General features: G+C 48.4%; 1 protein-coding gene across 1 annotated transcript; it reads left to right on the top strand.

Annotated features, from left to right (window-relative positions):
* The first annotated feature begins 456 nt into the window (after positions 1–456).
* On the top strand, positions 457–16,079 carry DDI2 (DNA damage inducible 1 homolog 2). Its single transcript, XM_050909482.1, has 9 exons — positions 457–594; positions 5,262–5,391; positions 6,470–6,700; positions 9,088–9,214; positions 11,352–11,479; positions 12,078–12,206; positions 12,992–13,095; positions 13,509–13,698; positions 15,874–16,079. Exons 1-9 carry the CDS (start codon positions 457–459, stop codon positions 15,987–15,989), a joined length of 1,293 nt encoding a protein of 430 aa, XP_050765439.1. The 3' UTR covers positions 15,990–16,079.
* The last annotated feature ends 1,061 nt before the right edge of the window (positions 16,080–17,140 follow it).

Below are 17,140 nucleotides of genomic sequence, written 5' to 3'. Positions count from 1 at the left end.
GGGGCGAAGCGGAGGAGCCGAAGGGGTGGCAGGGGTGGGGGACGGAGTGAGCGGCTTTCGGGGTGTGTTTTGGGGTGTGCTGGGGCTGTTTTGGGGTGGAAGACGGGGAAATGGTGCCAGGGTTTCCTCTGTCCCTGCCTGGAGGGCTGTGGGGTCGGAGGCGCTGGTGGCCGGTGATGAATACAAGGGGTGAAAGGGGCTGGGGACTTGGGGGGGGGCAGCGTTTGTGGTGCGGGGCCCCCCCAGGGGCACAGGCTCCTCCCACGTGCCGCCGCAGGGAGAGGGGGGCGCCGTTCCCTCCCGCCAGGCGCCCACTGATTGGTCGAGCGCCCTTGATTGACGGCCGGCGCCTGACCCGGCGGGGCGGCCGCTTTGCGACGGCGGCGCTTGACGGCGGCGGCGGTGGCACTTGGCGGCGGCGGGGCCGGTGTCGGTGGCGGCGGCGGCGGGTCGGCCATGCTGCTCACCGTGTTCTGCCTGCGCCGCGACCGCAGCGAGCTCACCTTCTCCCTCCAGGTGGACGCCGACTTCGAACTGCAAAACTTCCGGGCTCTCTGCGAGCTGGAGTCCGGTATCCCGGCGGCCGAGAGCCAGGTCAGGCCCTGCCCGCCGACGGGGGCCCCCTCTGAGGACCGGGGGAGGGCCCGGTCGTTTCCTACCACCACCGCCACCCCCCCCACACCCCGGGGTTGGGGTCCCCTGGGCTGGGAACGGCTGCGTCGTCCCCTCCGCAGGGTCTGTGTCCCCTCTTCAGCCCCCGGGGCCTCCGCCCCGGCGGATCCCGGAGTTTGGGGGTTGTTTTGGGGGAGGGGGTGACCCTCCCCGCGCCGACCTGTCGGTTTTGGGGAGAAACGCGTCCTTTTTTCCCCCTCAAAACTCCTCCTCTTCCCCTCGGGAGAGGACTCCGGCTCCCCGATGACTCGATGTCTTACCGGGGTCCCTCCGGGAAAGGCTCGGTCTCCTCCCGCGGTGGAGCTGAAAGGGAGGGGGGAAAAAAAAAAAAATATTGGATTTTTATTGAGTTTTCAGAGGAATTTGGTGTTTAAACGGGGAAGGATTTGGAGTGAGAGGAATGGGAGTCGGAGAGCGGGGAAGGTGGCGCCCCGTGGTCTCCTCAAACCCCAGGGAACGAGGCTGAAATGTTTGGGAAAGGGTTTATTTATCAGCGAATTCCTGCCCGCGTCTGGGGCGGAAAGGGCAGATTGAGGCTTTTCCCCCCCGCTTTTTTTTTGTTCTTTCTTACAGGTGCGGGGCCCGAACGGCACGTCCGCCTGGTTTCCCCCGGCAAAGATCCCCCTCCAGCCCAAATTCGGGGCTCGCTCATGGCGAGCGTGCCAAAATACGAGGCAGGCTGCGGCGCGGGGGCGGCTCTCGTCCGTCTGTCCGTCCGTCTGGGGTTTACTCACTGTTTTGGGTTCAGTCCCGCTTTTTTTTTTTTTTTTTTTTGGTGATTTCTACCCGTTTATCAGCGGGGCAACGCGTTGCCGGACAGGCCGACGTCAGCTCCTTTTCTCGGGGCGTTGGCAGAGTTTGCGGAGTTTTGTGGCGATCGTTTTTGCTTCCCGAGCCTTTTCCAAGTCTAAATTAATAAAGTATTTTGCCAGTCAAGCGAATATTAGTCAGCGATGGCAAAACGGCTGAACCGGCAGCCCTTGAGGTGGACGCGTTCCCTCGCCGAGCAGGTTCCCGACGCTTCACCCGCGGCGTTTTTGCTTTACCTCTGCCTTCGGCGAGCCTTTTATTTTGGGCTGAGAGGTTGGTTTTGAGAGGGAAGCGGTTTCCAAAGCAGGGGTAGAAAAATCAAGGTGAGGTGGGTTTTCCTTTTGGGGAAAAACTCTTGGGTTTCGGTAGGTAGAAAGAGAGAAACCGCCTCGTATAAAGGTTCCCATCTGCTACGCTCCAGCAAACCCCCCGTGTCTGTGTCACAGCCGCAAGCAAGGCACCCACATTGGCGGCCGGTAACGGGGACAACCTCCACGCGTGGGACCCTGCGAGCGCGCGGTGGCTTCGCTATCTCTGGGCGCGTGGAGCGTTAACTCCTCGTTGTCAGCTTTGTCCCTCTTCCGTCACGGTTAACCCGCCAGCTCTGGGTGTATTTTAGGATAACGAGGGGGTCACGGGCTTTTCTGCTTATGTTTTGCTGGGAGTTCCCTTCCTTTGCAATTAAACTGCTGCGGAGTTTTGCGATTGTATCAGCCGCAGGTAACAGGGATCAGCGCTGTGCTTTTTTAGCCACCTCTGCTTTCCTTCTGCTCACCCATCTGCCGTTTATGCATCATATCGCTTCATTTCTTTTCATGTTTTCTAGCCGTGTATTTATTGTTCCTTTCTCTACTGCTTCTGCCCGGTGTTTGTGAAGTGTTTTGAGGACCTTCGGTGAGGAGAAAGTTAGAAAAATACAAGTTCTCAGTGAAGCAGCTGCTTGTGTAGAAGGATTTTGCGTGCTTAAACCGTCCTCCACAAATAGGCAGTGTTACATTTACCGAACTTGGTGGTTTACTGCCGTTTTTCCATAACCAAGGCGTACGTTGCGTGAAAGGTGTCACGTTGGCACAAAAGAGAGGATGAATTTAATAGCAAGGGTTGTGCAGGGTGGAGTAAACCACTTCTGTGTGTGGAGGAGGGTTAATCTCAATCTTATTCTCTGCCGTTTGGGGAAATTAATTGCGGGTGCTGCAGTTTGGGGTGGAGGCGAGCAGGGGGGCTGCGAGGTTTCCGAGGGATGACCGCGGTCGCGAGGCGGGGAGGGCGGCGTGAGATAACGGGGACGGCTGCTGGCGGGCTGTGGTGATAAAAGGAGCTGGGAGAGGGGAGGGGAAATAATTCAGCTCGCTGCGGTTTCCTCCACGCATCGAGGCGGTGGCTTTTCTGGAGAGGAGACGGGGCGGCTCTCGGCAGAACCGCGTTCTTCTGGCAGCACCGTTAATTTCCTTCGTTTTTCTTTCTTTACGCGCCGTGCGTCTCCTGTCCTTGGCTGTGCGTGGCCGTGCACAGGAAGATTTAACGGGTTCTGAGTTTGGATTGATTTATGGTGGCTGGTGGTATCTAGCACTCTTGGTTGGGGTTCCTTGCTCCGTAAGGAGGTTCTTCCCTATGGCATCATGCAAAATCCAACTGTTGGGCGGTATCAGTGCCTGCATCCCTGCCCAGGTCACCTCCAGAAGAGCCTGTGTCCGGTACCTGGCCAGCCTACAAACTCGCCTTCTAAAATATGCTACAAATAATCAACACGCAGCAAAATTAAATCAGTTTGTTTTAACAGCAGAGTGGAATGGGTCAAAAGCGTATTAAGCCGTGCTGCTAGTGGATGTAGAGTGAGAGCCGGGCGCTTAATTCACTGTCTGAGGTGTTAAGGCCGAACGCTCGTAAATCCAATCCCAGCAAGATGACAGAGGTAAAACCTCACTTAAACTGATTAACTTGTCTCTTCCAGAGTGCCTGCGCAGGGAAACTGCCATTTAAGATTTGCGCGTGCAGCTGGGATTTATTACAAGCTTGCTTTTTCTGCGGGCAGCGGCATTACTGAGTCAGGCCGGGCGGGACGCGTCCGGTAATGTGAGAGGATGCACTGGGACTCTTCCCATCGCAAGCTAACTTTAATTATGCCGGTAATGTCTTGCAAACCATCAGAGTAGAGACTGCGTGCCTTAATACAGCTTGCAAACGGACCCTTGTTTGCTTTGGAAGGGACCCAGCCTGGTGCAATACTGCTGAGGCTGGGAAGCGTGTTGTTAATGAGAAGGTAGGAAGCTCGTGCTTGTCTCTAATCGCGTGTGTTTCTCCAATTCTCATGGCTCTGATTGCTATCGTACGTGGTTCTTGTTTTTGCTTTTTCTGTCTTGCCTTAATTCGGCACCACTGTTGACGATGGATCTCCGCTGTTAGAATGCATTAGTGAGATTCTGTGTAGTGTTTCTGAGTTGCTGGAGTAAAGTGGTGAAAGTCTGTAGCGTCTTCTAGACCTTAAGACGCGTAGTAACGGGGTTTTTTTTGGATCTTCTTTTTGGATCTGCTACTTGCGATAGCATCGGGTTAGAGCCGTAGCCCATCCACGCAAGGACTGCGAAAGCTTCTCCCACGCGGCTCTGCCAGTCCCAACCTGCGGCAAACTTGTTGTTGCTGAACCAGCCTTTTCCAGACCCAGAGGGACGCGGTCTTGCTAAACGAGGTGGTAAACGTGAAATTGGATCGTATGCCCGAGGGGTTTAGGCTGAGTTCTGGGGCACTTCTTGCTTTGGACTCCTGCCAGGGGTAGGAGGCTGTTGAACCGATTTGCCCAGTCTCGTTGCGCTCCGATGAAGGCACAGGAATCTTAACGTTTAGCAGATACCGTTTCTGGGAACTTTTGTTCCTGTAAAGCACATCTTTCTTTTATTTTTCTTGCTTCCGTGTAATTTAGGACATCTGTAGGTATCACAGACCTAATGTTAATAGAAATGTTCCCATGGTGATTATTAATTTTTATCTCAGTATGTTTTTATGTTTAATCTGCGGACCCCTTGTTAAGTCAGATTATCATGATAGAAAACGATGTGACTTTGTGTTTTATCGTCAAAAGAAGTTAATTCCCCACCGTGGACTGATTGCAGTCTCGGGAGTGGTGTCTTTGGGTGCTGAACCTTTGAGTCTGGGTAGAGTTACATCACTGAAGTAAACTGGAAATCACTGAGCTAATCATTGAGGTCCCTGTAAAACTGGTTATTCTGGGGAACCATGTTGTGGGAAAAGGCAGAGATCATAAGGTACTGGACTGGATCATCCATGGATCTACCCTGATCGACGCTGCCTGCGTGCGTGCAGTCGGTCCTTGGTCAGTGGGTGCTGACTTGGGGGGAGATAACGCTGTAGAAGACGGCCGTGACTTGTGTAATCGTAGAGATTGGATTTTGGAAATGTGTGGCAAACGGCCCTGGTGCAAGGCTTGCTTTCCTTTAATAATCTTGGCCTCTAATTAAGAGAGACCAGCCCTTCTCCGAGATGCTGGGTTTCGAGAAACCCTTGCTGGGTTTCGGTAAGACCAACTCTGTGTCGTTGTCCAACCACTTACTTGTTGAAGTCTTTCCGCGCCTGAGGTAGAGGTGCTTTGGCAGGGCCTGCCCGTGCCTGGGGTGAGAACTGCACACCTTTCCTTCTGAAGCTTGAGATGGGTCCAGAGGATTTACTGGAACGCTTTCCTAAAAAAATAAAAATAAAAATAAAAAGCAAGACGTTATCCGCTTTGTCATGCGTGGTGTTTTTCGTTGCACTCTCTCCATGAACAGATAGTCTATGCGGAGCGGCCTCTAACTGACAACAACAGATCTTTGGCTTCCTATGGCTTGAAAGACGGGGACGTGGTGATTTTGCGACAGAAAGAGACCGTAGAGCCACGGCCCTCCATCCGTTTCCCAGGTGAGAAAGGATTTGTGTTAACTTTTGCTCAGAGCCTGCAAAGATCTCAGTATTTACCAAACACCAACTCCATCTCTTGTCAGTCTCCTTTAGTGCCTCGCTAGGGAAAACACTTAGGAAGGGAGGGCGGGTAGGGATGAGGCGAGGGGCTTTTAAAATTGGCTAAAGGGCTTGTTATTTAATGTTGGTTTTGTTTTTTTTTTTAATTCTAAAGAAGCGAATAGAGTTTTACTGTTATTTTGGGGAAGTATAGAGAAAGCGACAAAAGTAACCGGTTGAGAACAGCAGTTTTTGTAAAGGCGTGTGAATTTTCATACGCCCGCTGGTTCCCTTCCCGCTCGGTGTAATGGCGCAGTAACATGCGGTCGGTGCGGCTCAGACACATTAAAAGCCTGTATCGGTGTGCGCTCTGAATCTGTGCTGTGACAAATACCCAGAGAAGCCGTGTCTCGACAAACCCAGTTACGCAACCGTGCGTACGCATGAAAGAGTCCTCCGGTAACGTCTGAGTGGAGCCTTGCTCCTCTGTCCTGCCTTCTGCAGCAATTCCTAGCAAATCCCAGTCATAAAATATCACTGGAAAAGAAGGTACCGCTGGCTGAGAAGGTCGTGGGAGCGTTGCTTGAGGTCTTCGTTCTCTTGCCTCAGCTGGAGGATGGGTACCTGCAATGCAGGTCTGCAGAAATGTTACTTTTTTTCCCCCCCTGCTTTTTTTTTTTTAATCCGAAAGGTTCAGAAGTGCCTTAGAGACGCTGGGTTTAGCCTTGCGATCCCTCCGTGTGGTATTCACACTTGTGAAGCTGGAAATCACTAGTCTGCAATTCAGTAAGTGCATTTCAGGGAATAAAAAAATGGGCCAGATAGAAGGCTAGACCAGTTACATAAATACGTGCTAGCATTGCTAACCCAGTAACCTGAGTACGTGGCCGTGCTTCCGACACGAATTGCTATGCGCAGAATCTGCTCTAATACTATAGCATTAAGAGCGGCTCATCCTTCCCACGGTTTTTCCCACTGTGTTTTTCAAGCGGAATTGTAAGCGTGAAGCGCCGACGCCTCTGACCTCTTTTCCCTCAAGGTCTGCCGAGGATAGATTTCAGCAGCATCGCGGTTCCTGGGACATCCACGCAGCAGCACCAGCCACCAGCACAGCGTCTTCGCCCGTCACCTCCCGATGCACCTTCGTTCCCTCAGGGTTTGGACAATCCGGCGCTGCTACGGGAGATGTTGCTTGCGAATCCCCACGAGCTGTCTCTGCTGAAGGAGCGCAATCCGCCCTTGGCGGAAGCATTGCTCAGCGGAGACCTCGGTAAGTTGGGTTTTTAATCTGCGGGAGGTGGTTTTAAGTCTGTTTTGAGCTCGGTTCTAATAAAAAGCAGCCACAGGTTTTTAACTGGCTGGGATGTTCGCTGCCAACTCATTGATGATGCTGATAAAAGGTGCCAGTTGGGAGTACTCAAGGCAGAATTCCTCTCCTTCTAACAAGACCGTTTCTGGCGAGTTGGGCATATTTCTCCTGCTTGGCTTCTTTAATATCCTCTGTCCCCTACTTTGAAATATCAGATGCACAGATAAGTCGAGGTTCTGTGAACACAAGTGGCTCAGCTCCCGATTTTTATGCTAAGACTCTCCGAATGCATGTTTTCCAATAATGGTGTTGCGTTTGCTGCATCCCAGAGCCCACTGAGACCTCAGGAGAGAACAGTACGCTATAAAACCATCTCTGTCCGTAATGATTAGCTGCTATGGAAGTGGACGTCAGAAAGGGAGAGGAAAAGGAACAAGCAAATAGTGTCTTTAGGGAGCTTTTTCAATAGGAACAGTCATAAATGTTTAGATTTCTGTTAATCTTGAAAGTGTTGACGTATTTTGGGCACAGTTGAAGCCTAGTACCGTGTCCTTCGCTTCCTCTGCAGATGCGTAGCTGATGTTGGTCCCTCATTCTTCATGTGATGAAAGCTTTGAACTCTAGTGTCCTTCCGGTGTGAAAACAGAGTGGTGTTTTGGGCATCAGAAGATGTGCTTCTAAACCTCTGCAAGATGTTTAGTCAGGAAATAAATCCTGTTGAGTTTGGGGAAATGAATGAAGAGGAGGAGCTTCTAGCAGGAGACTTTTTTTTTTCCACTTTCAAGGTTACATCCTAGTGATTTCTCTCTGTCAAAGGAAGCTAGAAAGGAACTTGCATGGATATTGTCAGCCTATTTCATTTTTTAATTCTAACTTTAGTTCGTATCCAGAGTTAAAACCATGTCCTTTGCACTCTCAAGCTTCTTCACGCTTCTTGCAAGCGCTGCGTCCGTAGTGCAGGAGGTTTTCCCATCACTCTTGGCAGAAGAAACGAGAGGTTAAGCCCAAGCCACCCAGAACCGGCTCATCTGCTGATCTGTCTTGTCTTGTTGTGCACATGAAACTTTGAATCAGATGTGCATTTTTAGTCCCAAATCGCCCCAGTGGGCTGTCAGAAGGAAGTGGTTTGATCTGGTTATGCTCTCGTCGTTCTGTACTGCTACTATCGGTATTTGGGCACCGATCCAGTTCAGCTCTGGCTCTGATGCCCAAATATACGCGTAGATACGTGCCATGTGACTGTGCTGGATGCACCGCAAGCACTTGAGAAGGCACCTGCTGTACAGAAGCCTAATTTAAAAAAACAAAACCAAAAACAAACAAGAAAACATACCCAATGCCTTCCTGAACATGTAACAGCCTTTGAGCCAGAGAGCTTCTTCACGGGAACTGCATTTCTGGAAGCAAACCCACAACCTTCTGTGTTTACAGAACTTAATTATTGCCAAGTCCTTTTGGGAATGTATGTGATCACCTCTGAGTAGTAAAAAATAGCCAGAGGCCATCCAAAAAGCGAGCATCTAAAAACTGTGTCCTTAAAACGTGCAGCCACACTTCGTGAAGCAGGTGTCCCGCCTAGGACCTCTTGATTTCAGTGGCAGGTATTCAGCTTCAGGGATTCTGATGTCTCTGTCTTTGCCTGTGTTGCTTGGGTTTAAAGTAAGTTTTGTTGTTAGCCTTTTTATGTCTTACAGTTTTGCGTTTGCTCTCTGCTGGATCTAGAGGCTGTTGTTTTACCGGGGATTGCTGAGTGTAAAACGTGATAGATTTTGCAAGCTGTTCTTGTAGATGGGCCACCTTACTGAGAGCTATGAAATCTCGCTTCTATCTCGGAAGCTTTTTCAAAATACACGTGCACTCCGGCTTCTCGTTTGAATTGTGCAAGTTCTGTAGTTCTGATTTCTGCTTCGGGTTTCATTTATCTGCTGGTTTTACAGCTGCTTTTTTTGGAGTATCGTGGAGGCAATTCCTGCTGCAATAGAAGAATGAATTCCTGTTTTAATGGCAGCTCTTTGTTTAAAGTATTGTTGTCTTCATGTTTTTTCCATTTTTCTTCCCTATAAAAATGTACGTGCAAAGCAATTGAGTTTGATTGTGCTGAGTTTGGGTCGCAGACACGAGGAGAAAGAGCTCTGTCCTGTTGCTTTTCATCTCAGTGGGTTCCCAAGTTTGCCACCGATCCTTTGAGGTCCATCTGTGCTGCCTTCAGACGAAGCCTTTTGTGCTTGTGCTGCTGAGTCTACCCATGAGTGCATGCTGGCATAAAAAGAAGAGTTTGCTGTGCCAGAACCTCATTTGTAAGAGTAATTTCCAGTAAAAAGCATTTCTGTATCTCCTTGTTACTGCAGAGAAATTCACCAGGGTGTTGCTGGAGCAACAGCAGGACCGAGCCCGGCGGGAGCAGGAGAGGATCCGACTCTATTCAGCTGACCCTTTTGATCTCGAGGCACAGGCCAAGATAGAAGAAGACATAAGGTAGCAAACCAAAGTCGCTTGCAGGCTTTTGGAGGTCTTCACGGCGCTTTTTTCCATCGGGTGCTTTCATCCATGGTGCTTTTTTCCTTGGAGAATGCAAGGAGCGTGTTTAGATCCTGCCTTAAGACACACATTTGCTTGCAGGGCGATGCTCTGAGCCACCTTTGCACGTGGGAAGGCTGGGATTCGGGGACATGTAGGCGCACCCCGTCTTTTAGATGTATCCAGTTGAGCGCAGATCGTGAGGTGGCAGCACCGCTGTCCGTGCGTGTGATGTCCCAGAGCGGTCTAAGCTGGTCCACTCTGAAGCAAGAGCACTTGTGGAAAGCACTTAGGCGCGATCCTCTTGCGAGGTGGCACTGGGGTGTCTGAGGCATGTTTTGAACTGGAGAGCTGGGCCTGTGTTAAGTCTCTGAGCTGAGCTCTCTGCACAGCAACGTGGCGTCGTTTCTCCCAGCCGCCTTCGAGATTTGGTTTCACGTACTGCTAATTGTTTTGTGTCTCTGGCTAATTCCAGACTCTGAACGTCACTGCTGTCAGAAGAGATGTTCTGTAGAAATATGTTCTGCTCATCAGCGCTCGCTCCCTCTTGCTGTCTTCCCAATGTAATTGCATTGGGCTGAGGCTTGATTTCTTAAATTGAGTGATAAATCCTTGAGTCAGAACATGACTGGTGGGTTTTTTGCCCCGGTAAAGAAACGTCTTTCTGATACAGGCTCATAGTTGGTCAGAACCAAAATTCATTTGTGATAAGAGTCATTCTTGCGTTACGACTGACAAGGTGTTGGTGCTGGATAAATGCTTAGCTTAGCAATGCAGAAAAATACACGCTTGTAGATAGCAAAACGTTGCTCGGAAGCACAGGAACGCTTTCCTTCTTCCATAGATGAGGGGACAGATAAAGGTGATGTGCCCAAGGCTGTGCAGCTGTTAGGGAACAGTTTGGGCATCTAGCAGTCCCCAGATTTCACACCCCACTTAGTTTCTCTGAGCTCCTTGCTTAATTAGATGCACTCTGCCCAAGGTTGATTGGAAGCTATTGCAAGCATCATATTTTTTGAGACACGTCTCTGTCCGTCAAGTGGAGAGAGTGTCAAGCACAGAGAAAACAATAAGAGATTTGACAAGAAAACTGAAACTGAACCACTGCATATCCAATTTAAGCTTAAATAATAAAAGACAGGACAATTTGTGGCTCTTTGTTTCACGAGAATATGAAGCGGGACAGACTGGCAGTAGGGTAGCAGGGTACTTTAGCTCCCAAGCGAGCCGGGTCTCGGGTGCCGTTAGCTGTTTTCTTCCCCCACCAAGAAACCACGTCTACCCGTCTTGTTGTGGGAAGGCTACCACAGTACAGAAGATGGATAAGAGAGGAGCTTGGGGTTTTTCCCCTTCCCCTGCTGAGGAGGAAAAATGACATGGCATCAAAATTTGAAGCCCTTTTCCCTTTTTGGTAGATAAAGCTATTTCGGATGCGGTCGCTACGGATACCCATCACTTCCAAGATGACTGTAGGGGCCGTGATGAGCTTCTTGAAGAGCGTTTCTTCTGTAGGTTTGAATTTGCACCAAGGACTTGTGCTCGTGGTGGTGTTCTCGCTGCCGTTGTGCTCACCTCCCTCCCTTCCTATGCCTGGAAAGGGAAAGATACCAGGGAAACGTTGGAGGATTTTAATGTTCAGCTGCTGTGTGGGATTCCAGCGTTGTAGCTACTGGCAACATCTTCATTGTGTGCCCTTAGCGCTTTATTTTAGAGTTGACTAATAAATACGCAAGTTTTTCGCTCGCGAGTTCTCCAGGTTAACTCTGCAGTGACAGCTTGCTGTTGCAAACAGAAGGTGATCTGGTGCTGTAGTGTGAGTTAGGCAAGGTGTTGGAAGGAGCAGTCTTCATTGCTGCTGGGGAGCGACTTGGTGTCTCTGGATTAAGCCAAGATCATTACTAGCAATCCCTCTTCTAAGAACCCTGTGTTTAGCTAATGAAGCAGTCCTTGTGGTTGAAAGATGCTGTTTGTAAGGTGAGCTTTGTAAGGTTTGCAGCGGGTGGGATTACCAGGTCTGTTTGTAAGTCGGAGGGATGCTTATAAGGCTCGGCTGGTGGAAGGTCTGATTTTTCTCTCTCTTCTCCGTTAAATTCAGGCAACAAAACATTGAAGAAAACATGACGATAGCAATGGAAGAGGCCCCCGAGAGTTTTGGCCAGGTGGTGATGCTGTATATTAACTGCAAAGTCAATGGACACCCAGTGAAAGCCTTTGTTGACTCAGGTGAATTGCCCCCATTTTCATCTCTTTCTCTGCACTCTCCTTTCCCTCACTGAGGGAGTCTGTAAAAGCTCCAAGTTTTGCACAAAAATTCCATAAGAAAGCACTGCATTACAAGATTTTGAAGCACCTAATTAAAACCTGAAAGCAGCCTGGCCGTTGTTTAAGGCGAACAGAGCAAATTGTTGAGAGAAGCAGCGCGCATGAGCGCTTGAACACCCCAGATCAAGGCTCTTGTGAGAATTTCTGGGGCTCCGATGCCAAAAAGGTCACTGCCACACGTGTGTCTTATCTCAGTTTACAGATGGGGGGATTTTGCATGCCTTTAATGCTGTGCTTCCCATCCGCAGCCTTACAGGGAAAGTATTCGGGGTTATTCCAGCTCTACAGTAATACGTACTTTACTGTCAGTGCTGATCTGTGTGTATACAGTCAATTCAACGCAGCGGGATTCACAGGAAGCCTTTATGCCCTAATGCAGTTGCCTGATGCGGGCGGGTTGGTTTCCTGGCTGCTGAGTGCAAGATCTTAAGCCCTTCCAGGAGAGAATTTTAATTTGTGATGAGCTGTCAGGATTTAACGTGAATTCTGTTGCTGGTAGGTGCCCAGATGACCATCATGAGCCAAGCTTGTGCTGAAAGGTGCAACATAATGAGGCTGGTAGATCGGCGGTGGGCCGGCATCGCTAAAGGCGTAGGGACGCAGAAAATAATTGGCAGAGTGCACTTAGGTAAGTGCTGGCATTCTTCTTGGGGCAGCTTTAGGGGCAGTTTGACTGCATTTCCCACAATCTTGGCACCGAGGGGTATCTGGTTGAATGCTATAATTGTTAGAAACTCCCGCAGAGTAAAATAAAAGTGCATCTGCAATATGTTCATTTGTTTCGGGCACAGTAGTCGGGCTTCTGTCTCGTTTAATGCTGTTTTTAATGGAATTACCTTAACACTTTGAGGTGAGGGAGTCCTCAGCTCAGAGGATGTGTTCACTCTGGGTGCAAAAAAAACGGGGCTAATGTGAAATAGCAGGATCTTTCCTGTTTGGGGTGGGACTGTTGGGCAGTATGAGTTGCTCAGGAAGGGTTCCAGTACAGTGGAGTGTTTTGTATTCCTTTGGGAAGAGAAGGCTGTCTGTGCTCTCATGCAGGTTTTCTGGATGAGAGAAGATTGTCCTTATTGTCTGAAAAACCGATTCTCTTCACTGCGGTTGCTTCTTAGACTTGTGCTCTAATGAGCTGTATGCAGCTCCTCTAGCTTGGAGGGTTAGACGAGCAGTACTTCAGGCTCTAGAGCAGGTCAGCTTTTAAAATAATTAACTTCTTGAGATGAAGGCAGGCCTGGTAGTCCCTGGGGCTTGCACAGAGCTAGACTTTCTGTGACCAAAACGGTACATCAGAGCTCTGGTTTCAGATTTACCCAGCAGGTTTGTGCAGACCTTTCCCAGGAGATGGAAGAGCAGAAAGTAGATTTGTTGTGCTGTAGCGTTGCAAGATAGTAACTTCTCTCCCTTGCGTTTCAGCTCAGGTCCAAATTGAAGGGGATTTCCTGGCGTGCTCCTTCTCAATCCTTGAAGAGCAGCCGATGGACATGCTTCTAGGACTGGATATGCTGAAGAGGCATCAGGTATCTTTTGAAACAGTTACTGGCTCTTCCAAGTTAAGTGCCAAGTGCAACATAAATGCTATGCCTGTGAATTTATTAGGATTTTTCTGGGGAGAGTTGATGGCGGATTATCTTCCAGCCAGTTATGAAAGAAGTACATACACTACATACGTCATGGATAGCTATAGGGTGTCTGGCTGCTCCCTGAAGTGTTTTGCTCTCATCAAAGATGCTCAGAGCTTTCCAACTGAATGACTTATTACAAATTAAGTCATACTGAGCCCTTTGCTTATAGCTGGCACTCTTGGCCCACTTTGCTTAGCTGCTATGAGCTGTTCCCGTTGGAAATTGATTGTTTCACCTTGTTTCTCCTTCTTGTCCGGGAATTAACTGGCTCTTACGCAGACCCCTGATGTCTCGGTGTTCTTTCACAGTGTTCGATTGATCTCAAGAAGAATGTACTAGTGATCGGCACGACTGGCTCGCAGACCACTTTCCTCCCGGAGGGCGAGCTCCCAGAGTGTGCCCGGCTGGCTTACGGGGCCGGGCGGGAAGACGTGCGGCCAGAGGAGATTGCAGACCAGGAACTAGCAGAAGCAATACAGAAGTCCGTAGAGGAAGCAGGTACCAGGAGGAGCCCGGTTGAAATATTAATCTGCATAGTTTTCTTGTTGCGTATCAGGATGTATGTCAGCAGTCCCCCTTCTCAGCTCCTAGGAGATACAGTCTAATGCAGCATCAGCGAGTAAATGGTGGAGAGAAAGGGGCTTTATTCTTGCCTGTGGCCTTTAACTGCACTTCTCTCCTCCTTTCTGTACAGCAAAACCTGACTGCATGAAGGCATTCGGGGGTGCTTGCTGTTTAATTTGTGCTCTCCTTGCAACTTCCTACCTCCTCTGGTTTCTTGGCCTTCGAAGGTGTGGAGATGAATGGTCGTCTCTGGCACCCGTTCACCTGGGTGGAGTTGTAGTGCCTAGTCAGGGACGTGGTTCAGTTGTGTGATATTTTCGCAGCCTCGTGTAAGGACAGCTTTGCGGAGGGTTCCGCAAATCCTGTTCTTAATAGCTGCAGCACATAAAAATAGAGGAGCTGTAGCAGTAAGTACAAATCTCTGGACAAAAGTTCATGACAGTTTTTAGAAATAGTACTATTTCAGCATTTTGTCCTTAGAATGGTGCTTGTGCCCTTGGAAGGTGAATTGCTTCTCTTACTGAAGATGACTGTTGCTCCAGATTTCAAAAGAAGCAGCTGAATTCACATCCTAATGTATATCATCAGCCTTAAACGTGATCTGCAAAGGGAATTTTCACCCTCCACGTAGTTTTGTTCCCTGTGCCTCTGGAATCCATAAGCCGCACAAACGCAGACTGACTGGGCTACGGAAGATTTTGGTAGCTGCAAAATTTAGTTAAGTGGAGATGCCAAAATAGCTGAAAGCTGAGCTACGAGCCAAACTGTCTGAAACTCCGATTTTCTGTTTAACTCCTCCCTTAACTTCAGCGTATGCTTTTGACTAAAGGAAAGCTTCATTTTTTTTTTTTTCCTTGCTATTACAGTGAAGCTGTGAATACCTCACAAAGGGTATTCCTTAGGCTTTTTCCAAAACTTTTAAAGATAACATTTTATATGCAAGTGTTTCATAGAGACTTTGGAGTTTTACTGCTAATTTTTCCTCTGAAAGCACGCAGTAAGATTCTGCTTCCCACACACATGCAAAACTCTTTGCCGGGTCATGTTTAAGCTGATAAAGTTGATTTCTTCAACATTTTTATTGTTAATTTTTTAAGACTCTAGCATGCCCATATTTAAAATTGAAGCATGATAACCAGATTTAACCATATATATAACCAGTTGTAATGCACTGAAATTTTTCTTTAACGCTTCCCAATTGCTGCTTGATAGTCCAAAGAGTAAGCAGTTACTTTCTTGCAAATAACAAAGTTCTTTACATTAAGGGGAGCACGGGACTGCACTTATTGGTCCCTTTGACCCATTTTCTTGAATTCTAAGAATATAAGTTTTCCAGAGATGTAAAAACCTCGAGAGGAAGGCCTGGCTTTAATGAATCAGCAAGAAATGGCTTACATGTTTGACTTTTAAAGCCAGATTTGAATGCTTATTAACTTAAGTTGCAGCAAGTAGAGAGAAACGCAAACATAGATTTGACCTTGGCCCTGTCAGGTTTTGACATTGCTAAAGGTTGGACTCGGTAGCTTGGGCTCACGTCTCTTCACATAACCTGGCAGAGAAAATGTACAGATGTAAATATTAGTTCTTTTCCTGTTAAAATTTTGAGCCTGATGAAGCCTGGGTTGCTTTTTGCAATCTCTCTCCATTTCGGATGAGACTTTGCAGACATCATAGTTGGTTGGACTTAGTTCTCTGCTGAAAGGGTCAAATAAAAAGCAAACCTCGGCCCAAAATATATGAGTCTTTACAATAAAAGCATTTTAGGTGAGTGCTTTAAAATGAAAAGTGCCTAAAGTGACTTAAATCAAAGCTGCTTATGTACCAATACAGTTCTAAAGACCACGTGGCTTTGTTCAGACTAATTGCTAGCCTACCGTTTTCCATTGATGCTGAGCCCTAGAGGAATGCAAAAGATTTACGAGAATAGGAAATCCATTTTGTGTGTTCACTTAGTTTGGTGCACGGATGTTCTACAAGCATTAAGATAGGTGTTGTTTAGATTGACTGTGTGTAAGTCTTAGACATATTACAAGCCTCTGGCCCGCAGGCTATATCCTAAGATGTCAGAATATTAATGTAGACCCTCTTCCTCTCTTCCAAAACTATTAGCTGCTGCTAGATGGTACCAGGAAAGCCAAGTGAAAGAACAGGAAACGGGAGAGGGAGAGAACATAATTCAGGACCAAGGAAGCTCAGCTCCCCACAAGGCCTGTGTTCTTTCATAACAGCTTGAATTTTTGCTGCCTTCTGGTAGATGATACAACAGAAATCGCTGCGTACATCTGTAGGCTATTAAAGTTCTTGTTTTGAATGCACCTGGATTATTCTGGAGCTTTATTTAACCCCCCGAAGCCCACTTGAGCGAGCCTCATGATTTCCGTCAGCTGACTTGCTGGTGTTTCAACACCTATGGCAAGGCAGCTGAGGTGGTAGTGGAGTCCTGGTATGTTTTACTGTGATCTGGATCCTCCACGTCTGCTTCATTTATGTCTGAGAGCTTGCTCTTTTCTGCCAGTACGCAGTGTTTCCCACCAGCGCTGGGAAACTCGGTGATTATGGAGGATTTACAAAACTGGCAGCAAAACTACAGTTGCCGTAGGAGGAAGTGTATTCAGGTAGTTTACCCCATATACAGCTTTTCATCCAGACAGCCTCGATGCAAGAAGGGCACTGCCACCACATATGCAACTCAGGCTTTTCCTAATATAGAGAGGAATTTATCCCTGATGGTGCACTTTGTGGAGAAGAGTTTGTTCCCGGTGTTAGCCGGATCGATATCCTTGATGGGGCTGGGATTCAGCTCCTGTAGATACCCCAGGAGGATGATGACAGCGGGTCTCGGAAGGATGACGCTGAGGAGTGCTTGGCAGAATACCAGCTACTTCTGCTGTCTAAATGACTGCAAATCCCTGATGTGTTTGACTGATCAGACCCTTATTACCGATCCACTGAGTCAAAGGACAGTTCTGCTTCCTCTCCTAAAGGATTGGCTTGGGGGCAGAGAGCGTGAACACAATCCTACCGCATAGCAACAGAAAAAGAGCTTTCCGATTTTCATCCGTATCCTGTGTCACGAGCCTCTTTGCCACCCTTATGAAAGATGAGCAGTCTGCAAATCTGCAGGATAATTCTGGCTTTTTAATACTCCAGTGTCGCCGAGTTGTTGTCGCTGCGTCAAGACCAGACGTGCAGCCAACAGAAGGGATTGCTCTCTGCAACGGCTGCTGTATTTTATACCAAAGCGTATCGATCAGAGGTGCGGTGTCGCGGCATGTAGCGCACCATTTTTATTTAACGGAGAATAAAAGAAACAAGTAGCTGTGGTGGAAAAAGCAGATTTCTTCCATGGAACTTAAAGGAAATCCTGGCTGTACAT

The sequence above is a fragment of the Gymnogyps californianus genome, chromosome 21 (assembly GCF_018139145.2).
Source record: "Gymnogyps californianus isolate 813 chromosome 21, ASM1813914v2, whole genome shotgun sequence".
Lineage (NCBI taxonomy): Eukaryota > Metazoa > Chordata > Aves > Accipitriformes > Cathartidae > Gymnogyps > Gymnogyps californianus.
The sequence above is the reverse complement of the archived record's forward strand: the minus strand, read 5'-3'. Positions and strand labels throughout refer to the sequence as shown.

Excerpts from the sequence above, each read along its gene's own strand:
- DDI2 (XM_050909482.1), top strand. The coding sequence starts at position 457 with ATGCTGCTCACCGTGTTCTGCCTGCGCCGCGACCGCAGCGAGCTCACC. Across the intron at positions 5,392-6,469 it reads GCCCTCCATCCGTTTCCCAG|GTCTGCCGAGGATAGATTTC; the intron begins GTGAGAAAGGAT and ends TTTTCCCTCAAG. Across the intron at positions 13,096-13,508 it reads ATATGCTGAAGAGGCATCAG|TGTTCGATTGATCTCAAGAA; the intron begins GTATCTTTTGAA and ends GTTCTTTCACAG.